This window comes from Eurytemora carolleeae, unplaced genomic scaffold (assembly GCF_000591075.1).
Source record: "Eurytemora carolleeae unplaced genomic scaffold, Eaff_2.0 scaffold343, whole genome shotgun sequence".
Lineage (NCBI taxonomy): Eukaryota > Metazoa > Arthropoda > Copepoda > Calanoida > Temoridae > Eurytemora > Eurytemora carolleeae.
The window spans coordinates 188,676-211,709 of NW_019396238.1; the positions used below are offsets into that span (position 1 = coordinate 188,676).

The 23,034-nt window shown below is 34.2% G+C and overlaps 2 protein-coding genes across 8 annotated transcripts; both read left to right on the forward strand.

The window, feature by feature from the left end:
- The first annotated feature begins 270 nt into the window (after positions 1–270).
- LOC111699038 (uncharacterized) lies at positions 271–16,573 on the forward strand. Of its 7 annotated transcripts, none has more exons than XM_023469581.1 (20): positions 1,506–2,883; positions 3,176–3,600; positions 3,991–4,192; positions 4,534–4,647; positions 5,604–5,677; positions 6,114–6,234; positions 6,656–6,770; positions 7,877–7,988; positions 8,997–9,092; positions 11,074–11,203; positions 11,387–11,643; positions 11,705–12,059; positions 12,889–12,992; positions 13,184–13,261; positions 13,582–13,644; positions 13,771–13,852; positions 14,261–14,554; positions 14,869–14,939; positions 15,190–15,255; positions 15,318–16,573. In XM_023469581.1, the coding sequence occupies exons 2-20, from the start codon at positions 3,446–3,448 to the stop codon at positions 16,330–16,332; spliced, it is 3,504 nt and encodes a 1,167-aa protein (XP_023325349.1). In that variant the 5' UTR covers positions 1,506–2,883; positions 3,176–3,445; the 3' UTR covers positions 16,333–16,573. The 7 variants fall into 7 exon arrangements, with proteins under 7 accessions (XP_023325356.1, XP_023325349.1, XP_023325351.1 ...); XM_023469583.1 differs by having other exon boundaries at positions 3,202–3,600; XM_023469582.1 differs by having other exon boundaries at positions 3,205–3,600.
- Positions 16,574–16,593: 20 nt separating this feature from the next.
- Positions 16,594–22,650, forward strand: LOC111699040 (uncharacterized). Its single transcript, XM_023469590.1, has 8 exons — positions 16,594–16,717; positions 17,158–17,470; positions 17,970–18,041; positions 18,590–18,939; positions 19,400–19,486; positions 21,256–21,303; positions 21,469–21,545; positions 21,922–22,650. Exons 2-8 carry the CDS (start codon positions 17,365–17,367, stop codon positions 22,478–22,480), a joined length of 1,299 nt encoding a protein of 432 aa, XP_023325358.1. The 5' UTR covers positions 16,594–16,717; positions 17,158–17,364; the 3' UTR covers positions 22,481–22,650.
- The last annotated feature ends 384 nt before the right edge of the window (positions 22,651–23,034 follow it).

Consider the following 23,034-nt stretch of genomic DNA (forward strand, 5'->3'; position numbering starts at 1 on the left):
TTTAAAGATTTTCAATCAGGGGTCACGTATACTTTCTATTAAAATCATTTTCGCCCAGAATTTAAGTATGTTTGGGTCTGGGGTTTCTTCGCTGAATTGCGAAAAAGGATTTTTTGGCGAAAAAAAGAGTCACAAAGGAAGAATAAACTTGAATTTTTCCCTCAATTCAGCAAAAGTTCTAAAATAATACACCCCTGTTGGGAAATATATCCAATACTGAGAACATTGCCATTTCGAAAACACTTAAAGCTGAATTAGAACTTACTAAAAAAAGATTTTCATTGAAATCAATTTTAGAAACATGTTCGGAGTGTTTGAAGGGGATAACAGTAGAACCAAGATCTTCATCAAGAACGAGAAAATGAAACTAGAATCTTTAGAAGATACAAGGTTAGGCAGATTTGACTCCTTACTTATGTACAGAGCGTCCCATATCATATTTGATTATCTTCAATCTTTAACACCTAAATACGCATTATACTCAAAAATCTAGCATTTTCTGCAAAAAAATTTCTGTTTGCCTTATTAAATTTTTCAAAATGATTCATTCTTCTTAAATTTTCTGATTTGTCCCCCAAATCGTAATTTAGACCCATTGACGCGGTCTAAATGTGGGACACCCTGTATATAAATTGGAATTTTTGGGAAATCTTAAAAGATAAAATCTTTAAAACATCTGTTAAAGACAAAATTTGAATGCAGAAACTACAAGGGTTCTTTGAGAATATATTCTACGTGTTTTGGCGTTAAAGCTTGGAAAAAATCCAATATGATATGGGTTATGGGGTTTTGGGTTTTATAGAAATAAGTTTTTTATGTTGCGCACATTTAGAAGAACTTTATTTCAGAGACAGTGTAGTGGAGGACACAACGAAACCTATTGAGTTGAACCCAACCCCAGGAAACTCCGGGGAAACCACGGCAGATTCGGAAAAATCATCAGATTTTTTGCGAAGTTTCTACTTCAACCATTTTCTCAACAATTTCCAAAACCTGAACGAAACGATAAAACGGTTGGGACGGAGGAGCGAGAGCTCCGATATTCCAACCTCTGCTAGCTCCTCTCCGGACACCGGAGTCAGGTTGACCTCCGGTCTTCAGTCGGAGGATGAGGACGAGGTTGAGGATGGAGCTGACCTTGTGTTTACGGACTGTATGGCCGAACTCTGTGAGTCCGAGTGTAGACTTTGCGGGAAACGAATGACTATAAAATCTCTAAGGAAACTTACAAATTCTTATCTGCAAATTTTTCATTTTTTTAAAACGGAGTTCTAAAAGAACAATTATGGAGGGTTGAAATGAAATAGTTATAAATATTATTATAATCTGCAATTTCCTGGAACTCACATAAAGTCAAAACTAGTAAAAATAGAAAATAAGATTTTGAATGTTGAATAGGGAGCATGTAAGATTGCGCCACTCTGGTAGTATTCAAGAGTACAGGAAAAAGTTCGGAGAGATAACGTATACAAAACTTACCTATCACAGGTATCATCATGAAGAGATCGAAACGATCTAGGTCTTCGAACAGTTCGACAAAAGCTGCAAGCACTGTAAACCTTAGCGAGACAACTTTCGGATTAAGGCCGGCAGAAGTGGAAAAAGGATTAGTTTCTGATGTATCCGGATATCCTTTGGGAAACTAGGAATAGATCTTGAATTTCTCTTTGGAAAATAGAATTTCCCGGATCTCCTTTGGAAAACTAGGATATTAGTTGGATTTCCTTTGGGAAGCTAGAAGCAGTATCCGGATAGCTTTTGGAAATCTAGGAACAGTATCCGGATAGCCTATGGAAAACTTGGAACAGTATCCGGATCTCCTTTGGGAAACTAGGAACAGCATCCGGATTCTGTGTCGACAATTAACGGCTTATGAAAGTATATATCTTCTTGTTCTTTCTGAAAATGGAAATCAAACTTTCTGTATTTGTCAAACTGTAAATGTCAAGTGTTATAATTAGATGTATCGTTGTAACGAAAACAAGTCAGTGAAATTAAAGAGACTTTAGACGAAATTTCAAATGACCCCTCTATTGAAGAGTGGCATTGTCGATTCAAAACGATATCCTTAAACCTTTGCCCGGGCAAAAATTATGAAATCATCTTTTTTTCTATCTAAAGATTTGTTCATCAGGACCAAAAAAAGGAAATGACCAGAATTCAACACTTTTCATGATTATTTCCCAGATTGTTGCTTAGATAAAAGATTTCCACGTTACTGTTGTGAATCCAACACGGAACTCTTTTGTTGGGGCGTCACTTGAAATTAGTTGAAAAGTCCCGTAACTTACGATAAAGAACCATTGGGTAGGTTCTTTTTTAATGAAATTCCAGGGATCATCTTAAACAATTTAAATATAGACCAGTATGAAAATTTATTTATATTGACCATTAGAATTGTAATGATAATGAATGTCCAATTGTCAGTCGAATACTGAGTTGCAAAATTATGTTTTTTTTGTTGATAATTTTGCAATTTGTTCTTAAGGTCCCAAGTTGTGTTGTTAAAGCTTTCAACGATTGTTTGTGTTTTCCATTTTTACACTTTTTGTTAATTCGATCATGTATGCCCCCTACTGGGCTGCAATGACGCGTTGTGTTCTGTATTCGAAGTTGCTGATGTGCAATATCTTTTAGTCATGTTTGATCTCAATCTATTTATTATATTTTTTATACAAACTTATGTCTAATTGTTTTATTGTACCAAAATTCCCTTGAATTCTGCTAATTATGAAAATTTAATGTTTAAGATGTTTATTGTATGTTTTAGAGAACTTTTTAGTGAATGTTTATGAAATGTTACTGTTATGTAAAGCTATGTGTAAACTGTAAATAGTGAACACCTAAATATGTCACCCCCCACCCCTTCCCTTGATTAAAGAGGTACAGTACTCGTTATTTTAAGTGACCCTCCATTTTTAGAGTGGCATGTCCGATTCGCATATATCCTTAAACCCTTGTCATATTAAAAATGATGAACTTGTACGTATTTCTCGATCTTAATAATGGATATTTTTCAATTGTGGTTCTTTACAAAATGGAAATGGGAATTTACACAACATGTTAGAAATCGCCAACATACCCAGTTAGAAAAATGATATCTTCCAGATTAGTGCTAATCTTAAAGTATAAAGGGAATCGTCGTGAGTTGGCCCAGAAACCCTCTAAATGGAAGGTTACTTAATCTACGGTCCCGTTAAGTAGCTTGATAAAGAAACCAGTTTAGCGCATTGTTTTCATTTCTCCCAGAGCAGTACACACTACACAGTACACAATGCGTTTAATTTCGTTGCTTAAAATCTATTTTTATCCTTGATGTTATATTATCTAGTCCATTTGTCTAAAAAATGTCTTTATATCTTTATGTAATAGTTGTTTTCGTGTCCACTGATGGTGTATAGTATTTGTACACTACTAAAACTTAAAAGTATTTGTTTTCAGAAGAATGGATCCCCCGGAGTTACCCGGGGGATCACCTGGTCCACCTGGAGCCCCCGGAAATGGACCTGGAGCCCCCCGACATGGACCTGGTCCACCCGACCTCTGTGGTCCAGCGGGACTTCCTATGTTTGGTCCTCCTTTCTCTTCACATTTTCTTAGGTATTTCTATCAAGAAATAATTTTTTCTTAACGAAACTATTATATTTAAAATTTTCCTCAAAAGGAAAACTCAAAGCGAACCCCCATATATCGGCATGTCCGATTCACTACTGTGTTGTGTCCATTAAAACCATTTTCTGATGAAGAATGCAGTTTTTTCTACAAACATTTATGTGTCAGAAACTATGAAGTATATTGTTGGAATTTTACAATTTTCAATTTACAAAAATGCCAATATCTTTCTCAATCTCATTGTTGCAGATAAAGGTTTAAAGGGTACAGTTGTGAATCAAACATGTCACTGATCCCTTGAAATTACGTCTACAGTCCCTTTGTGAGTTTTGATTAAAATATGAAGAAGTTTAAATCTGATCTTAAAATCATATGCAGTGGGCTCCAGACGTTAGCAGGGCAAGGGATGGTGGAGAAGTTTCAAAGCCTTCAAACCCTACCCAACCTTCAGAACTTACAGAACCTGCAGAATTTACCCAACCTCCATAACTTACAGAACCTGCAGAACCTACCCATCCTTCAGAACCTGCAGAACCTGGAGGACGAGGAAGAGGAGGATGAGGAACCTCATGAGGATCAGGTAAAAATAAAGTTTGTCCATCGGCAATTTTGAGAAAAAAATGGAGGATATTATCTTTCGATTTAGAATTCAGCCTTTAAGGTCTCAGGACGTTATTTGATGGGTTCTTTATATCACAATTGTACAACTTGTTCCTGAGAAACAATAAGAAATACATCGTAGTTTTCTTTTTCATCTTAAAATATGTTAAATTTTGGCATTATCCTTCATTGTTTCGGATTTTAAGTCTGCAAGTCACTTCTAAAGAGAAACCACAATTACAAAAAGAGGTTCACTGAAAATTACGCTTTCAGTCCCTTTAAAATCTCAATATTCATAACTTCCTAAAATCTTTTGTTAAGATTCCTGTGGAAATAGAGAAAGTATACACAGATAATTTGAAGAGTATGTGTGAGTACACGTGTCAAATCTGTGGGAAAATTATGAACGCCTACTACCTTAGGAAACATGTGAGGGTAAGTTAAAGACGTGGATGATTCGTGGATTTATTCTATGATTGTTGTTAGTTTGTCGACTTAATGATTAATTTGTTGATTAGTTGAATGATTGATTTATTTGTTAAATGGTTCATTGGTTAATTAGTTGAATTAATTAATTGAATTGTTGAATTAATTAATTGATGGATCAGTTGAATGCTAAATAGGTAAGTTTAATTTTTAAGTTGATTAATTAGTTATTGATGGTTGATATATGGTTAATTGATGGTTGATTTATGGTTGATTGATGGTTGATTAATGGTTGATTGATGGTTGATTGATGATTGATTGATGGTTGATTGATGGTTGATTGATAGTTGATTGATGGTTGTTTGATGGTTGATTGATGGTTGATTGATGGTTGAATGATGGTTTATTGATGGTTGATTGATGGTTGATTGATGGTTGAATGATGGTTAATTGATTGAATACTTGATGGTTGATTGATGGTTGATTGATGGTTGATGGATGGTTGATGGATGGTTGATTGATGGTTGATTGATGGTTGATTGATGGTTGATTGATGGTTGATTGATGTTTGAATGATGGTTAATTGATTGAATACTTGATGGTTGATTGATGTTTGATGGATGGTTGATTGATGGTTGAATGATGGTTAATTGATTGAATACTTGATGGTTGATTGATGGTTGATTGATGGTTGATTGATGGTTAATTGATGGTTGATTGATGGCTTATTGATGGTTGATTGATGGTTGATTGATGGTTGAATGATGGTTAATTGATTGAATACTTGATGGTTAATTGAGTAAATGTTTATTGTTTATTGTTGATTGAATGTTTGATATGTTGATTGTTGATTAATGGTTGATCATGATTCATGATTATTGATTGATGGTTTATTGTTCGTTGATTAATTTTCTACATTGGTTAAGGTTTGAACTTCATTATTTTTATTGGTTTTTCTTGTTTAGGATCATAACATGAGTATGACAACGTACAAGGAATTGTACGGCAAAGTTCAATTCACAAAACTTTCCTTCCATAGGTTAACAGATGAAATATTTAAAGATACTTATCATTCTTAAAAGGGACTGTCTACTTAATTTTCATTGACTCTCCAATTACAGATTTACATGTCCGATTCATTTAGTAACCTTAAAATTATTTTATTTAGAATTGTGGAAGTATTGTTGTTTTTCTTGACTAGAATAGATGAATTTGTTTATTTCCTTTCTTGTTCATTCTTCATGAATCCGCAAATAACTTGGTTTAGAAGTCACAAACGGAAAATTATCAATTTTAAGAGAGGCTGATATTTCTGTCATGGAGGTTACCCAGACGAATCGGACACATAACCATTTAAATGGAGAACCACTTAAAATTTTATCCACAGTTCCTTACCATTTATTTATTAAACCAGCAAACCCGTTTAATCATGATATTCTCTTTTTTCTTTTTTAAAATATTTCCACGTTTGTTAGATGTCGTATTTGTCAGAATGTAATAAAAGCTAACTATATTACGATCATGAAACATTTAAAATGTGTTCATAACGTCTCCTTCAAGGATTACAAGAACAAGTTCAATATATTCATTGGCAAGGTAAAAATATAGTTCAAATCTTATTTAGGTGGCTAAAGAACCCCCTTCCGTAAATATCTAGATATTACTTAACCTGAGCTGCTATTACGTGAGTTGGCTATTTTTTATAAAGAGAGGGGGATGGGGATATTCGGGGTTTCAATAATAAAGGAATTTCTTATGTTTTGAATTTTTTTTTTTGGTTTGGGAGGAATAGTTTTGAAACGGGGAACTTTTTTATTTTGGAAATTTTCAATATGGACCGAATTTAATGACTTGGTGAGGTTGCTGAACGACCTACAGTCAATTCAAATCCTGATTCAAATACTCGTGAATCTTTCACTGTTAACAGGAAATTCAGAACTTGAAACGCCAGTTAGTTCAGCGACCTCTTTTCAGTTCATTAATTACGGTCCCAGATCTCCTAATTCCGTTTTTCTAGGAATCCAAGCAGATGTTTAAAGAATCAGAGTTGGAGCTTGAATCTGAGATAGATAGAAACTTCTCAGATAAGGCTCAGGAGATGTGTAAAGTTTCATGTAAAATTTGTAATTCAGGTAAACAACCATTTTTGGTCGGGCGGGTCCTGGTTTGGTATGATTATGTTTTAGCTTATTCAAGAATAGTTGAGATTTGACAATTTAAGAATTTAAGAATAGTTGAGATTTGAACTTAAACATTGCTTCATGATCCCGGAGAATGACTTTAAGATATAGACTGATGGCTTCATGATCCTGGTTGATGACTTTACCATCTCGAATGATCACTTAATGATCTTTGTGGATCATTTTTTATCACAGTTTACCCAGAACGGTTCTGGTTGATCTCCTTATGTAGTTCAATGTTAATTTTCACACTTAAAATATTATTTTAAGGTTGAATATCCTTAAGTTATTGTCTCGTAAAATGTTAAAGTAAAAATAGAAAATTGTAGAGTGATTATTTATAAAGTTGAATTTAAACATATTATGCCTTTTTGGTAAATAAAATTTCAAAATTAAAATTTTTACTTATACTAGTCTTATAGGGCGCTTCACGCCCATCTTCTAAATTAATTGTGAACATGTTCTTTTTGTGAACATCGTAAAACAAAACAAAAATAATTCGCGGATTTTCACAAAAAATTTCGTGTATTTTCAAAATTTTCACAAATTTAATGAAGATCGAATTTTGATAGAGACAAATATTTGAAATTTTGATTATTCATAAACCTTCCCTGTATTCACGTGATGTCACACAAAAAATTTGGGCCCGATCGGTTCAGCCGTTTTGACGTTTATTGGATACAAACAAACAGGCAAACACCCAAACAGACAGACAAGCCAAATTTAAATATAGATGTAAGAAATAGTTCTTAAATGTATTAAAATCTAAGTTACAATTAGGAAATGTAGATGTTAATATAATTAAGGCAATTAGTTTTAGTTATTGTAAGGGACCGTAAACGTTTTTTTCATGTGACCATTTTAAGAGTGGCATGCTCGATTCACAACGATACCCTTAAAATCTCTATCTGAATAATCATGAGGAAGATATCGTCGTTTTTCTTTCTCATTAATCATTGATCACAGAGAGATTTAAAGGGTGCTGTTGGAAATGGAAGGTCACTTAAGATTATATCTACAGTCTCTTTAAAGATATTAAAACATTATTTTTTTTTTAGAATATCCGACTCATCAGTTCAGATTCCACGTTAAAAGTAAACACAAGCTGAACTTTAATGAGTATAGAGAAAAGAATGGAGCATTAGAAATACAGAACAGAGTCTATCATAGGTATATATTATCCTTAGAAATACAGAACAGAATCTATCATAGGTATATATTATCTTTAGAAATACGGAACAGAGTCTATCATAGGTATATATTATCCTTAGAAATACAGAACAGAGTCTATCATAGGTATATATTATCTTTAGAAATACAGAACTGAGTCTATCATAGGTATATATTATCTTTAGAAATACAGAACAAAGTCTATCATAGGTATTTATTTTCTTTAGAAATACAGAACAGAGTTCAGAAATACATAGGTATATATCATCTTTAGAAATACAGAACAAAGTCTATCATAGGTATATATATTATCTTTATAAATACAGAACAGAGTCTATCATAGGTATATATTATCTTTAGAAATACAGAACTGAGTCTATCATAGGTATATATCATCTTTAGAAATACACTAACAGAGTCTTATCATAGGTATATATTATCTTTAGAAATACAGAAAATAGTCAATCACAGGTATATATCATCTTTAGAAATACAGAAAATAGGCTATCATAGGTATAAATCATCTTTAGTAATACAGACAAGAGTATAATAGCTATTTATAGTTATAGTTATATAGCATAGTTCTTGGATACACTCGGGGGACAGGAGCGCTGGCCCCAACTTCACGGAACGACGGGTTGTCTTTTAAAAATAATTATAAAAAAATCATCAAAAAAAATAATATGTCTACACTGACACCTAAAGTTGTTGAATATGACAAGATGATTGTTAGACTCTCAAGTTATAATGTTGAATTATCCAATCCAAGCAAATCAAATCAAGTTTAAATCTGAGAGGGAATATGAATATGAATATGACAAAGAAACACAGCAACTGTTCATTGTTCTGACAACAATTTACTTAACAAGTTTAGTTTCAAGATACTGGTAATTTTTTTGCTTTATTGCAACTTCAAATACACATAAGATTACTTAGATGTCGTCATTCTATTCACAGTGTTATGGGTCTTACCATAGCTTTATTCTTTTAATTCTTCTTTGCTTGTAGATGCAAGGTTTGCTTCAAAGTCCTGTTGTTCCAATATGAAAAGCTGGCAAGTCACGTGACAGATTCTCATGGGATCAAGATGTCTGCCTACGTCAGGTAAAGTCAAATCACGTGACATTTTCTCATGGAATCAAGATGTCTGCCTACGTCAGGTAAAGTCAAATCACGTGACATATTCTCATGGAATCAAGATGTCTGCCTACGTCAGGTAAAGTCAAATCACGTGACATATTCTCATGGAATCAAGATGTCTGCCTACGTCAGATAAAGTCAAGTCAGATTCTCATAGAATTATGATGTATGCTTTGTGCTCATTTTTACCTATAGGAGACCAGGTAATAACTACAAACATAAGAGCGAGCATGAACTCTTTCTCTTCGGCTCACCTCTATTTGCACTGATTAAATCTTATGTATATATTTCAGGTAGGCAGTTTATACAGGACTCAACCGTGAACTGAAAACACAATAAATCAGTCCAGGGTTAATTATATGCATGACAATAATAAAATTTTAGCCTTTAAAATAAAACTTTCTCCAGGTTAACTATTAAATTATTCATTTAATAAGAAAATAAACTTACAATGTTGATTTGTCCAGAGGTTTGTAGCCTATAGTTCATTAAATTGCACCGCAGTCGAGAACATGAAACTAAAAATGAGCTTATTTAGTCCGATCGAAGTTTTCATGTGTCACTTCAAATATCCTTTTTTAAGTGGTGACTTTCTCACATTTATCACAAGCATCGTGATTTTTAGACTTATTACCTGCATTTAATCTAGAGGAGGAGCTAGATCATGGATATAGAATCAGAGCCCTTCCGTGGAGGTATCGGAGGGGAGGAACAATCCTTCTCGTCGGAGATATCGGAGAAGAGGTTACAACTAAGCCGAAGTTGTAGAGGCCTGGTACGTAGAGGTAGATGAGTTTCTAGAGTACCAGCAGGATGTTCTGGAGTATCAGCCGAGTGTCCAGAGAAACAAGGATAACTCAGCTTCCGGTGATGTCGGAGTCTTGACAACGGAGGTCTAAATGAAGATAATTAGACTGAGTTCCAGAGCTCAAAGGTTGTGAGCTTTGATCCTCACCTTTATGTAGACTTCCTTAGACTCCGGACGTCAAGATTAGTAGGTGGGAATAGAAGTGAACTGAACCATCTCAGATTAGAAGAGAACGGAACCATCTCAGGAATCAAACACACAGGGGAGACATCTGCATGCTGAAGAACAGTAGAACTTCTCCGCGAGTCAGTGGAGCAAGTCGAGGTTATATATCAACAGGACTCGTGCCAGCCTAGCATGAGAATTACGTTGAGAGACTTGTGAGAAGTCAGGATATTATTTAAGCTCATTTTAGACATTTGCAATTTTTCACCTGGTTTACACGGAGACGAGCCCGGAACTATTTAGAGAAATCACAACAATCACAATTATCTACATATATTCTATAAATCATCCGTGAAAACAATTCCAAGTAATCTTGTGTAAAGGCATAGTATTTTTACCACGGATAATTTACAGACCTTGAGAAAGAAACACGAACACTGGTTAGCAAAATTCAACTAACCCATCGTGTTCTGAAAGATAAAACTCATTATTTACAAAGTTTTGAGGCTTAGGCTTTTTTAAAAACAATATATAGGTTTTGGCTAAATATTATATATATAGGTTAAATTATAAAACATTTTCAACCATAAAACTCAGGTTCTGCATTATAAAAAAAATCAGGTTATTCTTTAGAAAAATTGGCCTTTAAATAGTTACATTAAAAATCTCAATTAATTATATAGATTTGAACACGTGATTAAATATAGAAAATTGTGCATGTAGAGTTCCGTGTGATTGATCCATTGTTTGTAGAGAATTCCTGGTTGAACACACTGAATAACGTCTTGTCGCTGAACACACTGAATAACGTCTTGTCGCTGAACACCCTGAACACACATTAGTTTATAAAGATCCTTAGATCTTACCTGCTTACGTCAAGTAAACTCAAGTCACATGGAATTAAGATGTCCGTCTACGTAGGGGTGAAGTATGTATGTAATCTAAAAGTTATAAAACCTAAAATCTGTTTAGACTGTATCTGGAGAAGCAGGACAAGGTCCCTAAAGCCCTTAAGTCCCCGAAGAAGAAGGAGGCCAAGGTCCAAGGAAGGCCTCGAGGTCGACCTAAGACAAAAGAGCTTCCCCCCGAGGATCTTACTAAGGTAAAGTTTTTAGACAAAAAAAAAAATTATGTTTCTTTAACAACCTATTTGTTCCCGGAATAGACGAAGAGTATCAAAAAACGAAAAAATCTCGCAAATTTTTTGAACCATTTGCTGTGTATTGAACTCATGTAGATGATCTTAATTTGAATTTCTGAAACGTTTAAGACACTGCTTCTCTAGGTTGATCGGCCCAGGACTCGGCGCTGTGTGAAGGAGGAGGAGGGGATCGAGGAGAAGAGGTTTATCATCAAGCGGGAGTTGGAGGAGATCCTCATGGACCAGGAGATCGGGGTAATTGAGGACAGCGAGGAGGAAACCAGGCGAAGTCGACGGAAAAAACCTCGAAAAAAATACACAAAGATGCGTCGACGACTTAAATCTGAATTGGACGATTTTTCTATCAGAGACATTAAGGAAGAGTTATTTCACGATGACATGTAAGTTCAAATATTTTTTTGTGAAATTGCGCGAGCGTTTAAATTTCTTGTACATATTTAGGTCAGAACTTGCTCATTTACGGGTTGAGTGCTCTCCGTTAAACACTATCAAAATGGAGATAACTCAAAACGAAAATGAAAATGAAGAAACTGAGGAAGTATCTCCAAGGGCTGTGAACAATCTAGTTAATATTAAAAATCAAGACTACGTCGGTGCAGTATCTGAGGACGATGGGAATGCTGATGATCTCAAAGAAAAAAGAATGATTGGGGATGAAGTTGGAAACGGAAATGATTCAACTGAAAATATAAATAAGAGTCCTACTGCTGAGAATAGCGATGTGAATACCAACTCCATTGATGAGAGTAAGAGCATAAAACTGACGCCTGTCAATCATTACACTGAGTTCACCAAGGTATATGGTTTTGTTTTCTTTTAAAATGAATATTAATTTTACAATGGACACACAACGTATGTACATTGTTAAGTACCAGTACGTACGGTATTTTTGTACAAATACATTTAACGATGTTTTTGGTTTAAAGGGACTGTAAAGGAAAAATGAAAGGGGGTATAGGCAGAAAGCTAATCACTTTAGCTCTTGATCGCGACCCATGAAAGTTTTATCTGATGTTCCTGTCTCGAGAAATTGATTTAAAACTGTGTTAAAATTGTACGAAAGTACGAAGTATATGTAAAATTTAGAAAATCTTAAACTTAAATCGCTTGACCAGAACTATCACCAATGGCAGAGTAGTATACTGATCACGTGTCTCCGCCTGTATCACGTGACCACTTTACTGCACTGCCATTGGTGGAACTTCTGGTAAAGTAATACGGAAGTATAAATAATATTATGAATTAAATCTTAAAAATAGAAATAACAAATATAAAATTAGAATTGGAGTAAACCTAAGTTACAATTAGCTTTCTCTGGGATATCATAGTTTTCAGATTGGTTGCATATTTGCTGAATTTGATCTATTTAAACCCTCTATTTTTATACAAAATTGTATATATATTAATTTTCGTATAAATTTGACACAGTTGTATATCAATTTCTCGAGATAGAAACATCAGATATAACTTTCAAGGGTCGCGATCGAGAGCTAAAGTGATTAGCTTTCAGCCTATACCCCCTTTCATTTTTCCTTTACTGTCCCTTTAAATGATAAATGTTGTCTTTTATTTCCATTTTAATCTGACGACCACTGGACTACACATGTTGACTCTGACCTATCTAGGATTCTGGAAACTCTGTTGAAATGGTGTTCTCCGACAATCCTGAGGAAATATGTCTTTGTAAATGTTCTTTCTGTTCTAAGATTATACCCTACGATCTACTCAGGTGATAGTACGGCAGGGTATATATAAAATTCCATCGTTAAAAATATCTTATCCCCCCAGAGATTAAGTTTTTTTCATGTTTTATTTGGAATATAAATGATTTAGTATTCATAGTATTCAATCCAATGTAGTTCATGCTGTTAAAGAGAATGAGATTAATTAACATGAAATGAAATTTAATATTTGATGCAGGAAGCATGTGACCAGCAAGCATGGGAAGGTTAAAGATGATTATGGAGAATATAAATATATTCGTCTCACATACCACAGGTACACTTATATTAATAATAGTAATAACATGATTGATAATAAAGGTGTGTTAGTAATTTATCATTAATCTTGGTAATATTCAACATTTATAATAATGATAATTTTTAATGAAGCAAAATATTTTTTAAAAAAATCATACTGCTTGATATTTAAATAAAATTGCTCAATGATAATAAAGAATACAAATTACATTGATAAATTATAAAATGTTAAAATTATTTCGGATTTTTATGATAATAATGACAAGAAAATGATAATATTAATAATTATTATGATGGTGAAAGAAAAAATGTTTATTAAATTCATAATTGTTTGTCTAGATGCAAGAAATGTAATCTTGAAATCCTGTTTTCCTACAACAACATTAAACTACATCTTAACAGGAAACAGTTTCAAAAAAGAAAAGATTTGTTCAGCGCAAATTTAATTATGTATTATGGCGGAATTTTGTTATCTTATTTTGTTATACTGATACTAATATCTTAGTTTTGAAACAGTTCCATTGTCAGGTTTCATAAATTATCAATCAATGAATACCAGACGTCGTTGCAGGGATTTACAGGGAAAATGTTGACACTCAGAACTCTTAAGGTAAATTAAGATTAAATAACTATTTTTTTACTAGTTTTCATGCTGAACAGCCCCCCCCCCCCTACAGACAACAGATTGTTGCCAATGTGTTTTAGCCGCAGCGCTCGGCCTGTCCAGTATCCTACTAAAAACGAATAGAATCAATAATTAACTTTTTAAAAATTAAAACAACCCTAAAATAAGGATTATTATTGAAATGTATAGCGACCTTTTATTTCATAAGAGGCATGGCTGATTCACAACTATATACTTAAAACCTTTATCTAATCGATAATATCGTAGCTTTTCTAGCTTCAGAAGTATTCAATTCTGACAATTTCCCCGTTTGTTTTTCCGCAGAAAAATCTTGTTTTGAATCGGACATACTTGAACTTATGCATACAGTCCCTTTAACTATTTAATTGCAAGGCTCTGTATAACGAGGAGGACGGAGTGAAACCAGAGAAAAGTCAAGGATTGAAGCGAGCATTGATAAACCAGATGCGTGGAGTTAAACCCCAGAGTTTCGATCAACTTGATCGTTCTCAAGATCCCGGGTTGATGAGTCCTGATCGCGAAAGATCTCCGGAGAAAGATAGGAGATGGTTTGATGGGAACACGTTTTCCTGCCTGGATTCCTCGTGTAAGTTCTCGTCCTACTGCCTGGACAACTTTGAGAAACATGTTCAAAGCGAGCACAGGGTCTCCTTAGAGGCATTTAAGGTAGTATTCGAGTTTGATGTAATTTTCATTTTTAAAAAGAACAAATTCGGCATTCGGAATGTTTTAAATATTCGTCAGAATTAAAAAAAAACAGGTAAAATACCCTTCAGACCACATCCTTCATCTTATGTTAAGTATACTAGCATACTTCAAAAGCATTTTTAATTACGTTATATTATGTCAATTGGTCAATGGCAAAGCACTTAATCAACAAGCAATATTATACTTTGTCGTCTTCAAATTCTTATGTACAGTGGAACACACTGTAATATTTATAAAAATAAAATTCAACTTTAAAGAAAACTTTTATTTAGGGAGAGTACAGGAGTACAGAGGTAACGATGCAGTGTGAGTACTGTGGAGAATCCGTGTACCATGAGTACAGGTAGATTAATCAATCAACTAATCAACCACTCAATCAATTACTAAATCATTCTGACAATTTATAAACTGTGACCTCTGTAAATCTAACATATTTTGTCCAAAAATTTATTAGCAGATGGATGTTTCCAACCCATGAAAAAATCTGTTAGAAATGCTCCATTTTCATCGTCACTTTCTGATCTGAACGTCCACTTTAAATATTTTTGATTTCAATTTACAATTTCACTATGCCATAATGTTTTAATCTCCAGGAGTTTGCTGCATCATCTGAATTCACATTATCTAACTCTGGACCAGTATCAAACGCATTACATCAGGTATACACATCATTTTCTTATTTGTTTAAATACATTTTTTCTAATTTTATTTATCTATTTAGAATAAAGATTGACGAGACGTCCAGTCAGAGTAAGTACCCTGAGAAGGATGAGTTTAATCTGAGACCAACGCAAAACGCATCTCCTGCTCCGATTCTAGATAAGAATCCTTCCTCTACTCCGACCCGTATCCAGAGCACCCCAACCCCAGACAGTCAGAATAGTACCAATAACTCCTACACTGAGACAAGTACATTGCTTGATCATCTTAAGAGATCAGATTTGTTCTCTAGAACCTTCTCCGATACTAGGACAGAATCTCAACATTTCTCAGAAAGTTACAGATCATCAGACCCTTCCTTTCCGTCTAGCGATCCTTATAGATCGTTTAACGAGTCCAGGGTATGTGAGTCTAATGATGAAGATGTCTACAGAGGATTGAACTATGATCAGATCTATCCTAGATCTGCGAGCTCTACAGCAGAACCTAGTCAAGGGGTTTACCAGGACCTGGAGCAGAGAAGAAACCAATTCTCTCCGAACCCTGGGTTTGCTAACTCCGGTCTTCCGATTGATTACAGTCAACATGTAAGTCAGAGAGAAACATATCCTGCTAGTTCTGAACCAGTGTCATATATCTCTAAAAATGGGGATTATTTATCTAAAAACAATGACGCATATCCGGACAAAGAAATCGACTATTCAATAAAGGATAACGCATTTACGCATAAGGACGAGCGATACAACATGAAAGACGAAGATTACACTGGTAAAAATGGTCTAGACTTCTATAAAGATGACGCAAGGACGCAGATGAAGACGCATGAAACCTATTTTCGTTATGTTACATCCCAGCTCCAGGAGTACTATAATCGGAGACAAACCGGCGAAGAGGAGTTCAATCGGCGGCAACATTACGACCTGGATTTTAACCAACATCAACCCAGAGACCAGGAGTATAGTCGCGACCTAAGTCGGTCAGCCGACGTGTTTCTCCCGGAGTTTGGGAGGGAAGTTGATTACTCCGGGTCCCGCGGGGAAACTGTAGAGTTTGTCTACAGACGAAACCCAAGCTAAACTAGTAAATTTAAATTGTTTATCCTTGTTAAATCATTCAGATTATTTATTTATTTGATTACCGTTTTCGGGTTCTCTTGAAATTTGGAATAATTGTTTTTTTTATTGAAATTTTACAATTTTTGGGTGATACATTTGTGCTGCCAGTCTGACAATTGTCGGAGAAAATTTGCATTTTTAACTTTTCATTGTTTTAGCCTATTGTGATTTAAGTTTTTCAAGTTTTTTTTGTTTATTATATTCTTTGAATCCATTCAGAGAAAATGTAGGAAGAGCGAATCTTGTTTTGAAACTAAACCTGGAGATATGTTTGTATTTAACGGAAACCAGACACACGGAGAGGGAGCGGAGAGGAACCACAACATCACCTTGGAGGACTCCAAAGGTTAATTTTTAACTAAATAATCATAGAAGATACCATTTTCTCTTGAATAATAAAATGCGAAGGCGTGGAATAAAAGTTTTTACGAAAAAAAATTGTCATTTGTTAATGCTTCACATATGTCTCTATTATTATTCATTTATCTCATAAATACGACGTGCAATAATTTTTTTGTATTTGCTTAATCTTCTGGTCAACACTCGAGGATATTCTGTGTTATACGTAATTAGCGAAAAATAATTCTGAAACATCAAAATAACGTTGTTTCAAATATTTTTAAGAAACCAGTTAAATCTTGTCACCAGTAACAGTGAGAAAAGTGTATAAAATAGTATGGAATTGATGGGGATTAATATACTAAATAAACCANGGTAGGAGAAGATGATCTTCAAGGATCCCCGGGTAAACCTCACCACCAGTTCAATGACGAAGTATTTGATTAGGTTGGATGGGTAGCGGAGAGGAGGATGGGGTAGGAGAAGATGATCTTCAAGGATCCCCGGGTAAACCTCACCACCAGTTCAATGACGAAGTATTTGATTAGGTTGGATGGGTAGCGGAGAGGAGGATGGGGTAGGAGAAGATGATCTTCAAGGATCCCCGGGTAAACCTCACCACCAGTTCAATGACGAAGTATTTGATTAGGTTGGATGGGTAGCGGAGAGGAGGATGGGGTAGGAGAAGATGATCTTCAAGGATCCCCGGGTAAACCTCACCACCAGTTCAATGACGAAGTATTTGCCACAAAAGATTCAGGTTTTCAGTTTTAGATAATTCTAGAATATTTTTGAAAAAACGGGAAATGATAATGATACCTTTGTTGGTTTAATTGGTTGTTTCTCTGGCCATGGGCCAAGGACCACAGGAAAAATTTGGAAGGGACAATTCATCAGTTTTGGTCCGAAAAGTGGAAAGCTGAACTACTTAGACTGAGCTGAACCACTTTTCTTACTCCTGGCCTGGTTCCAGGTCAAAGGTGGTTTAAGCTAGTCTACGTGGTTCAAATACTTTATTAGATTAGATCACAGATTTAATGAACAGTGAGAAGTAGCTGAACTGAGTTGACGTAGTTGAACCAATTTTGTGCGCCGGTTAAAGTTTATAAAAGTGGTACAAGATACGTATATGCGAGAAACTATTTCTTAATATTCATTAAATCCTACCCCTGAGGGACTAATTCCAATCAAGATATTTGCTTCAAGACAGGAGACCTAACGTCTGTTTGTTGTAAAGATGATCTCATAAATATATTTAGAATACGATGATCCTATCACAATGGTAATATCCCCGGATTTCCCTTACCATCTTCTCTCTCCCTCCACCGAAGGTAAGCTGCCAACTGATACAAACTAACATTTTAGAGAATGAAGGGTTACCCATAAAGAACGAGACAGTAAGGACGACCTGTAACTCAAAATATGATGATCTCAACTTAAATTGGAGACTTCTGTCTTGAGTATAGTCGTTTACTGGATTACTCAATGATTTTAAAAATAAAATTTTTTTTACAGGGAATCATAAACATAAGAAAAAAGAAAGTATAAATTTTGTAAAGTCGTCTCATCCTTTGTGGGTAACCCTGTATATAATTCCTCGAAGCAGTGCTTACTAAATATTTTTTTTCTATACGTATGCGGATTTTGGATTCGTTATACTTTACTATAAAGCTATAATCAGAGCAGTCTCAGTTTTTCGTATATGCACAATACACATGCACTTTTAGATCTTTAATATTTCTTCAACTAAGTAAAAATGATCTATAGAGAAAGACAAAAATTATTTTTTTTACATAGTTTTGTTGATTTTTCTAACCCTTGAATCCGATTTTAAGCAAATTCAAACTTTGAAAATTAAGATAAATGCTTGTTGTCGTAGATGAGGATGACATGGAGGACCTTGAGGTTGATTCTATTGAAGAGAATAAGAGCGAGGACGGGAAGGTGTTCACGGACAGTCTGAAGGAGATGTGCCTGTGTGTCTGCAAGATATGCTCGACCAAGATGAAGTTTAACTCTCTCCGTGAGCACGTGAGGATCCAGCACAGCCTGCGTATGACGCAGTACAAGCACCAGTACGGGAAGATAACGTACTCCCGTATGACCTACCACAGGTGCAAGGGGTGTGGGAAGGTGTTGAGGGCGATCTATGCAACCATCAAGAAGCATCTGCAGACAGTACACGCTCAGTCCTTCAAGGAGTATGCTATGCAGTATGATGTCTTTAAGGTAATTTTAGAAATAGGAACTCTTTTTTTGTAACCTGATATTATTCCATATCAATCAGAGACCCTCCTTTCTACGTTTTAATCTCAAAATGACTACTAGATCATTTAACAAATTCTCATAGTTTGTAAAATAGAAATGTAAGATCAGTTAGTCTAAACTTAAAATTAAAAAGGTTTACACAATTACAAATCAGTTTACAAAGATATTAGGATTAGAAAATTAGAGTTAGAGGATAGCATTCGTTTATTTACTTAATCAAATGATGCAAGGATGACCATTATTTATTTTGTTGCTCTCATTCTGGAGCAATTAGAATTTGGATTCAGTGGAGATTTTTTCAATATTAGTTTGTTATGATAATTTGGGACAAAATTTGATTTTTGGATTAAATAGAATAGTTAGCATTAAAAGACAACAACATTTTTTCTTGTGATGACGATTTAAAATTGATTGTGTTAAGGGACGATTTGACAAAAAGGAGGAAACGAATATGGACGAGAAACCATTCTCTGACGATCCGACACAGATGTGTATGACGATCTGTAAAGTAAGTGAAAATTTTAAAAATAGTTAATGGAATTTCGTTTTTTAAATTTAGTTTTTTCTTGTAAACTAGCGTTTTTGATTTAGACAATAATACATCTTTTTGTCGCCTCCGTCCCCCCACCCCTTACACTTATTTTGTCTTTTATGTTTTATCTTTTCCCAGAATTATAATCACAAGCTTGTATTTTTAAAAACAATTTTTCCAATTACAGGGGACATTAGTTCCAAAACTAACACTTGGCCCATTTTTAACACTGGGTGTTAGAAATGGGCACAAATTGAAAGACTGGGTTTTCGGCACATATCCAGAGTAAAAGTCGAAAATAAAAACTATAACCAACATGTTATTAAACATCACGAGGACAGCAATTCCCTATTTAAAACTTTTTAAATAATCTTTTTATTATAAATCTTATGACCGTTTTCAAGACAATGTCAGGTTTTTTATTTTCGAACATATCCTGAATTTGAAACTTTGTCGCGTTTTGGAGACAAAACCCACTTTCCCGTTTTTGATTATAATCCTCAATTCAGAACAAAGCTCACTTTCATAATTTACAAAATAAATCACTGAAAACAAAAATTATCTAATTAAGACTAGATTAACTTCTAATTATTTCTAGAATCTAAGTTTTCACATTTTATCTGTCAAATTAGAGAATATGGATGATTTACTTTCAAGCATTTTAAACAAACAGTCTCCCGCATTTCTAGTTATATCTATATTGTAGGAACAATTAATTGATTTTATAATATTCTGATTTCTCAATGCTGTTATGTTTTTATTTTCTATTTTGTTTTTATAAATTACCTATCAAAAAATCTTGTTTTGTTTCATGAGTGCGTAAATACTTTAAAATTGACATAGATATGAATTCGAACAATTGTGTCTCAAAATCAGAATATGTTCCGAAAACGGGACATGAGCTGAAATGCGTTAATTGTTTCAAAATATGGATATGTTCGAAAAAAAAACCAGTTTCATCAAAAAATAATTCTCGCACTTTATTATTAGTTTATAGTTTACATTTCTTGTTTCAATATATAGTTTTAGCCATTTTTTTAATAATGATATTGTGTAATTTTGTTCTACTCGTCTTGTATTTTAAGATATATACTCTTGAAAAAGATAACTTTGGCAGATTTGGCCCATTTCTAACACTCAATGTTGGTTTTGGAACTAATATCCCTTGAATTAAAGTGCATAGAGGAGAATTATTTAATTAGTAAATTATTTTTTAGATAAAATTTTCATTAAGGGGGGCCCACAAAACTGTGGAATATGATTAGTAGTGTTAGACTCAATTTATGATTTTTATTAAATGGGACCCACTAAACTGTGGAATATGATTAGGAGTGTTAGACTCAATTTATGATTTTTATTAAATGGGACCCACTAAACTGTGGAATATGATTAGTAGTGTTAGACTCAATTTATGATTTTTATTAAGTGGGACCCACTAAACTGTGGAATATGATTAGTAGTGTTAGACTCAAGTTATGATTTTTATTAGTTCAAGAACATGAAATAGGCTGATGATGAAGGATTCTTCTAAGGCCTGCTACGAAAGTAGAACCTAACCATTGCAAAATTATTAGTTCAAGAACATTAAATACAGGAATCGTGCACTGTAAAAATAGATTTTTTTATACTACTCATAGAATTGTTTGTTTTATAACAGCGTACATACAAATAAAATTGCTTGAATGTCTTCTTTGCATTCTACAGTTTTATGGGACTCACTGTATTTATCTTTTTAAAACTTTTAGGTGTGCAATACTAACCTGGAACCTTACAACATGAAGAACCACGTCAAGGAATATTTTCAGATTCATCAATTTAAAAAAAAAATTTCTTAAAAAAATTATTCCATCTCGTCCAAAAGGATGAAAAAGACTTTTTTTTTGACTTTGTAATTCGAAAATTTGTACACGATTTTTATCGCTATTTTTGTGCTGCTGGTCTGAGTATATTGAGTTCAGGGCAAACATTATCTCTCAATGATAGAATACAAGACTAACTTCGGAGAAATTGAGTTTCTTCAGGAGATTTTTCACAGGTCAGATTAGTTTAATTCTCTGGAAGGGTGTTATTAACTTCTGGGAGAAGATTGGGTCAAAATTTGAGAACATTAAGGGCTGTTGTTAAGTTTATTTCGTTCAGAATTCGATATTTTCATGGTTCTATTTAAAAAATAGAAATTTAAACAAAATTCTCAATTTTTCTGGTTTTTTAAACGCAAGAAAATGGAAAACCACATTTTGGTAAGACTACCTGCCTATTTTGTGATTTTTGTTAAATATAAAAATCACATTGGAAAAAGTGAATGCTGCAAACTATTTCTAAGGTCAAAAACGATATTCATGTCGCCAATCAATTAATATTATATTGGTTTATTTAGAATAGCACTGTACTTAAGACCCCCTTGTTATTAGGTGTAAAGTGTGTCATAAGAGTGTCCTGTTTGAATATCAGAAGCTGAGTAATCATCTCTTCTTTAACCACGCAATTGGTATCGCCAAGTATAAGGATTTCCTGCAGGGGAAGGTGCCCCTCGAGTCTCTGATCAACACAGAGCAGAACTCTAATAAATCCAAATCTAACAAAACCAATGATAGCTCGGATCCGTCTGGTTCAGTTGACCGGAAGAAAAGGAGAAGGAAACCTGCTCAGGGTGCAAAATCCCGGGCGTCGGAGTCTCAAGGACAACTCAACCCGTTCATGCAGCAGAACCCGATAGGATTAGCGCTCATGCAGATGTGTCAGAACCCGGCTCTTCTCCAGACTAATCCGTTCCTGTTTCAGCAGACCCTGTCCCTTGCCGCGCTCAATGCTGAAGCGCTCAATGCGCTCATCCTCACCCAGGCCATGAGCGCGCAGACCTTGCTGTCTCAGCAGAAGTCGAGCACCATGAAGGCTGGAGAAGGTTCTGGAACATCTACTTTTTCTAAACCCAGCACATCACACTATAAACCCGCGTTACAGAAGCAATAAGCATTCAGAAGAGATTAAAACTGAATTTATTTTATGAGATTCCAGGAAATTACAATAACTTCTTTAATTACTACATATCGTAGAAGTAAACTTTACGAGTTCCAAAAAAAACAGTTCTTTTGAAGGTTAATCGTGTAGGGGAATGCATAAGTCAGGAATAAGGAAAGGAATCGTAAAAATAAATTTTGAAAATATGGTGGGAGCGGAATTTGAAGAAGGACTCGTGAATTTTGACAAATTTATCGTTATTACATCTAAAATATGAACGGACTGAATCGATCAACTTGCGTTTGGTTTGAATTATGTTCATGTAGCCCGGTTCATAATGAGTATTTTTAACTTAATATTTGAAATATTCAACAGTCTGGAAAAATCAGTATTCTTACTTTTCTCAATCTAAGATTTATCATACTGTTAATTAATTACTTTTGCTGTAAACATTGAAACCAGTTTTCTGGTAAATTTTACTCTTGTGTTAGTCAGGGGCTTAATTGACTCTTCCCTCTTTTTAATTAAAATTTACTAAAATTTTATTTTAAAAGTTGTAAAATTTA

Bases quoted from the DNA above. Each gene is read 5' to 3' on its own strand.
- LOC111699040 (XM_023469590.1), top strand. From the start codon at position 17,365: ATGGGTAGCGGAGAGGAGGATGGGGTAGGAGAAGATGATCTTCAAGGA. The intron at 17,471-17,969 runs GTTTTCAGTTTT...AAATATATTTAG, and splicing joins ATTTGCCACAAAAGATTCAG to AATACGATGATCCTATCACA. The intron at 21,546-21,921 runs GTCAGATTAGTT...CCTTGTTATTAG, and splicing joins CTTCAGGAGATTTTTCACAG to GTGTAAAGTGTGTCATAAGA.
- LOC111699038 (XM_023469581.1), top strand. From the start codon at position 3,446: ATGGATCCCCCGGAGTTACCCGGGGGATCACCTGGTCCACCTGGAGCC. The intron at 9,093-11,073 runs GTAAAGTCAAAT...AAATCTGTTTAG, and splicing joins AAGATGTCTGCCTACGTCAG to ACTGTATCTGGAGAAGCAGG. The intron at 13,262-13,581 runs GTACACTTATAT...TTGTTTGTCTAG, and splicing joins ATTCGTCTCACATACCACAG to ATGCAAGAAATGTAATCTTG.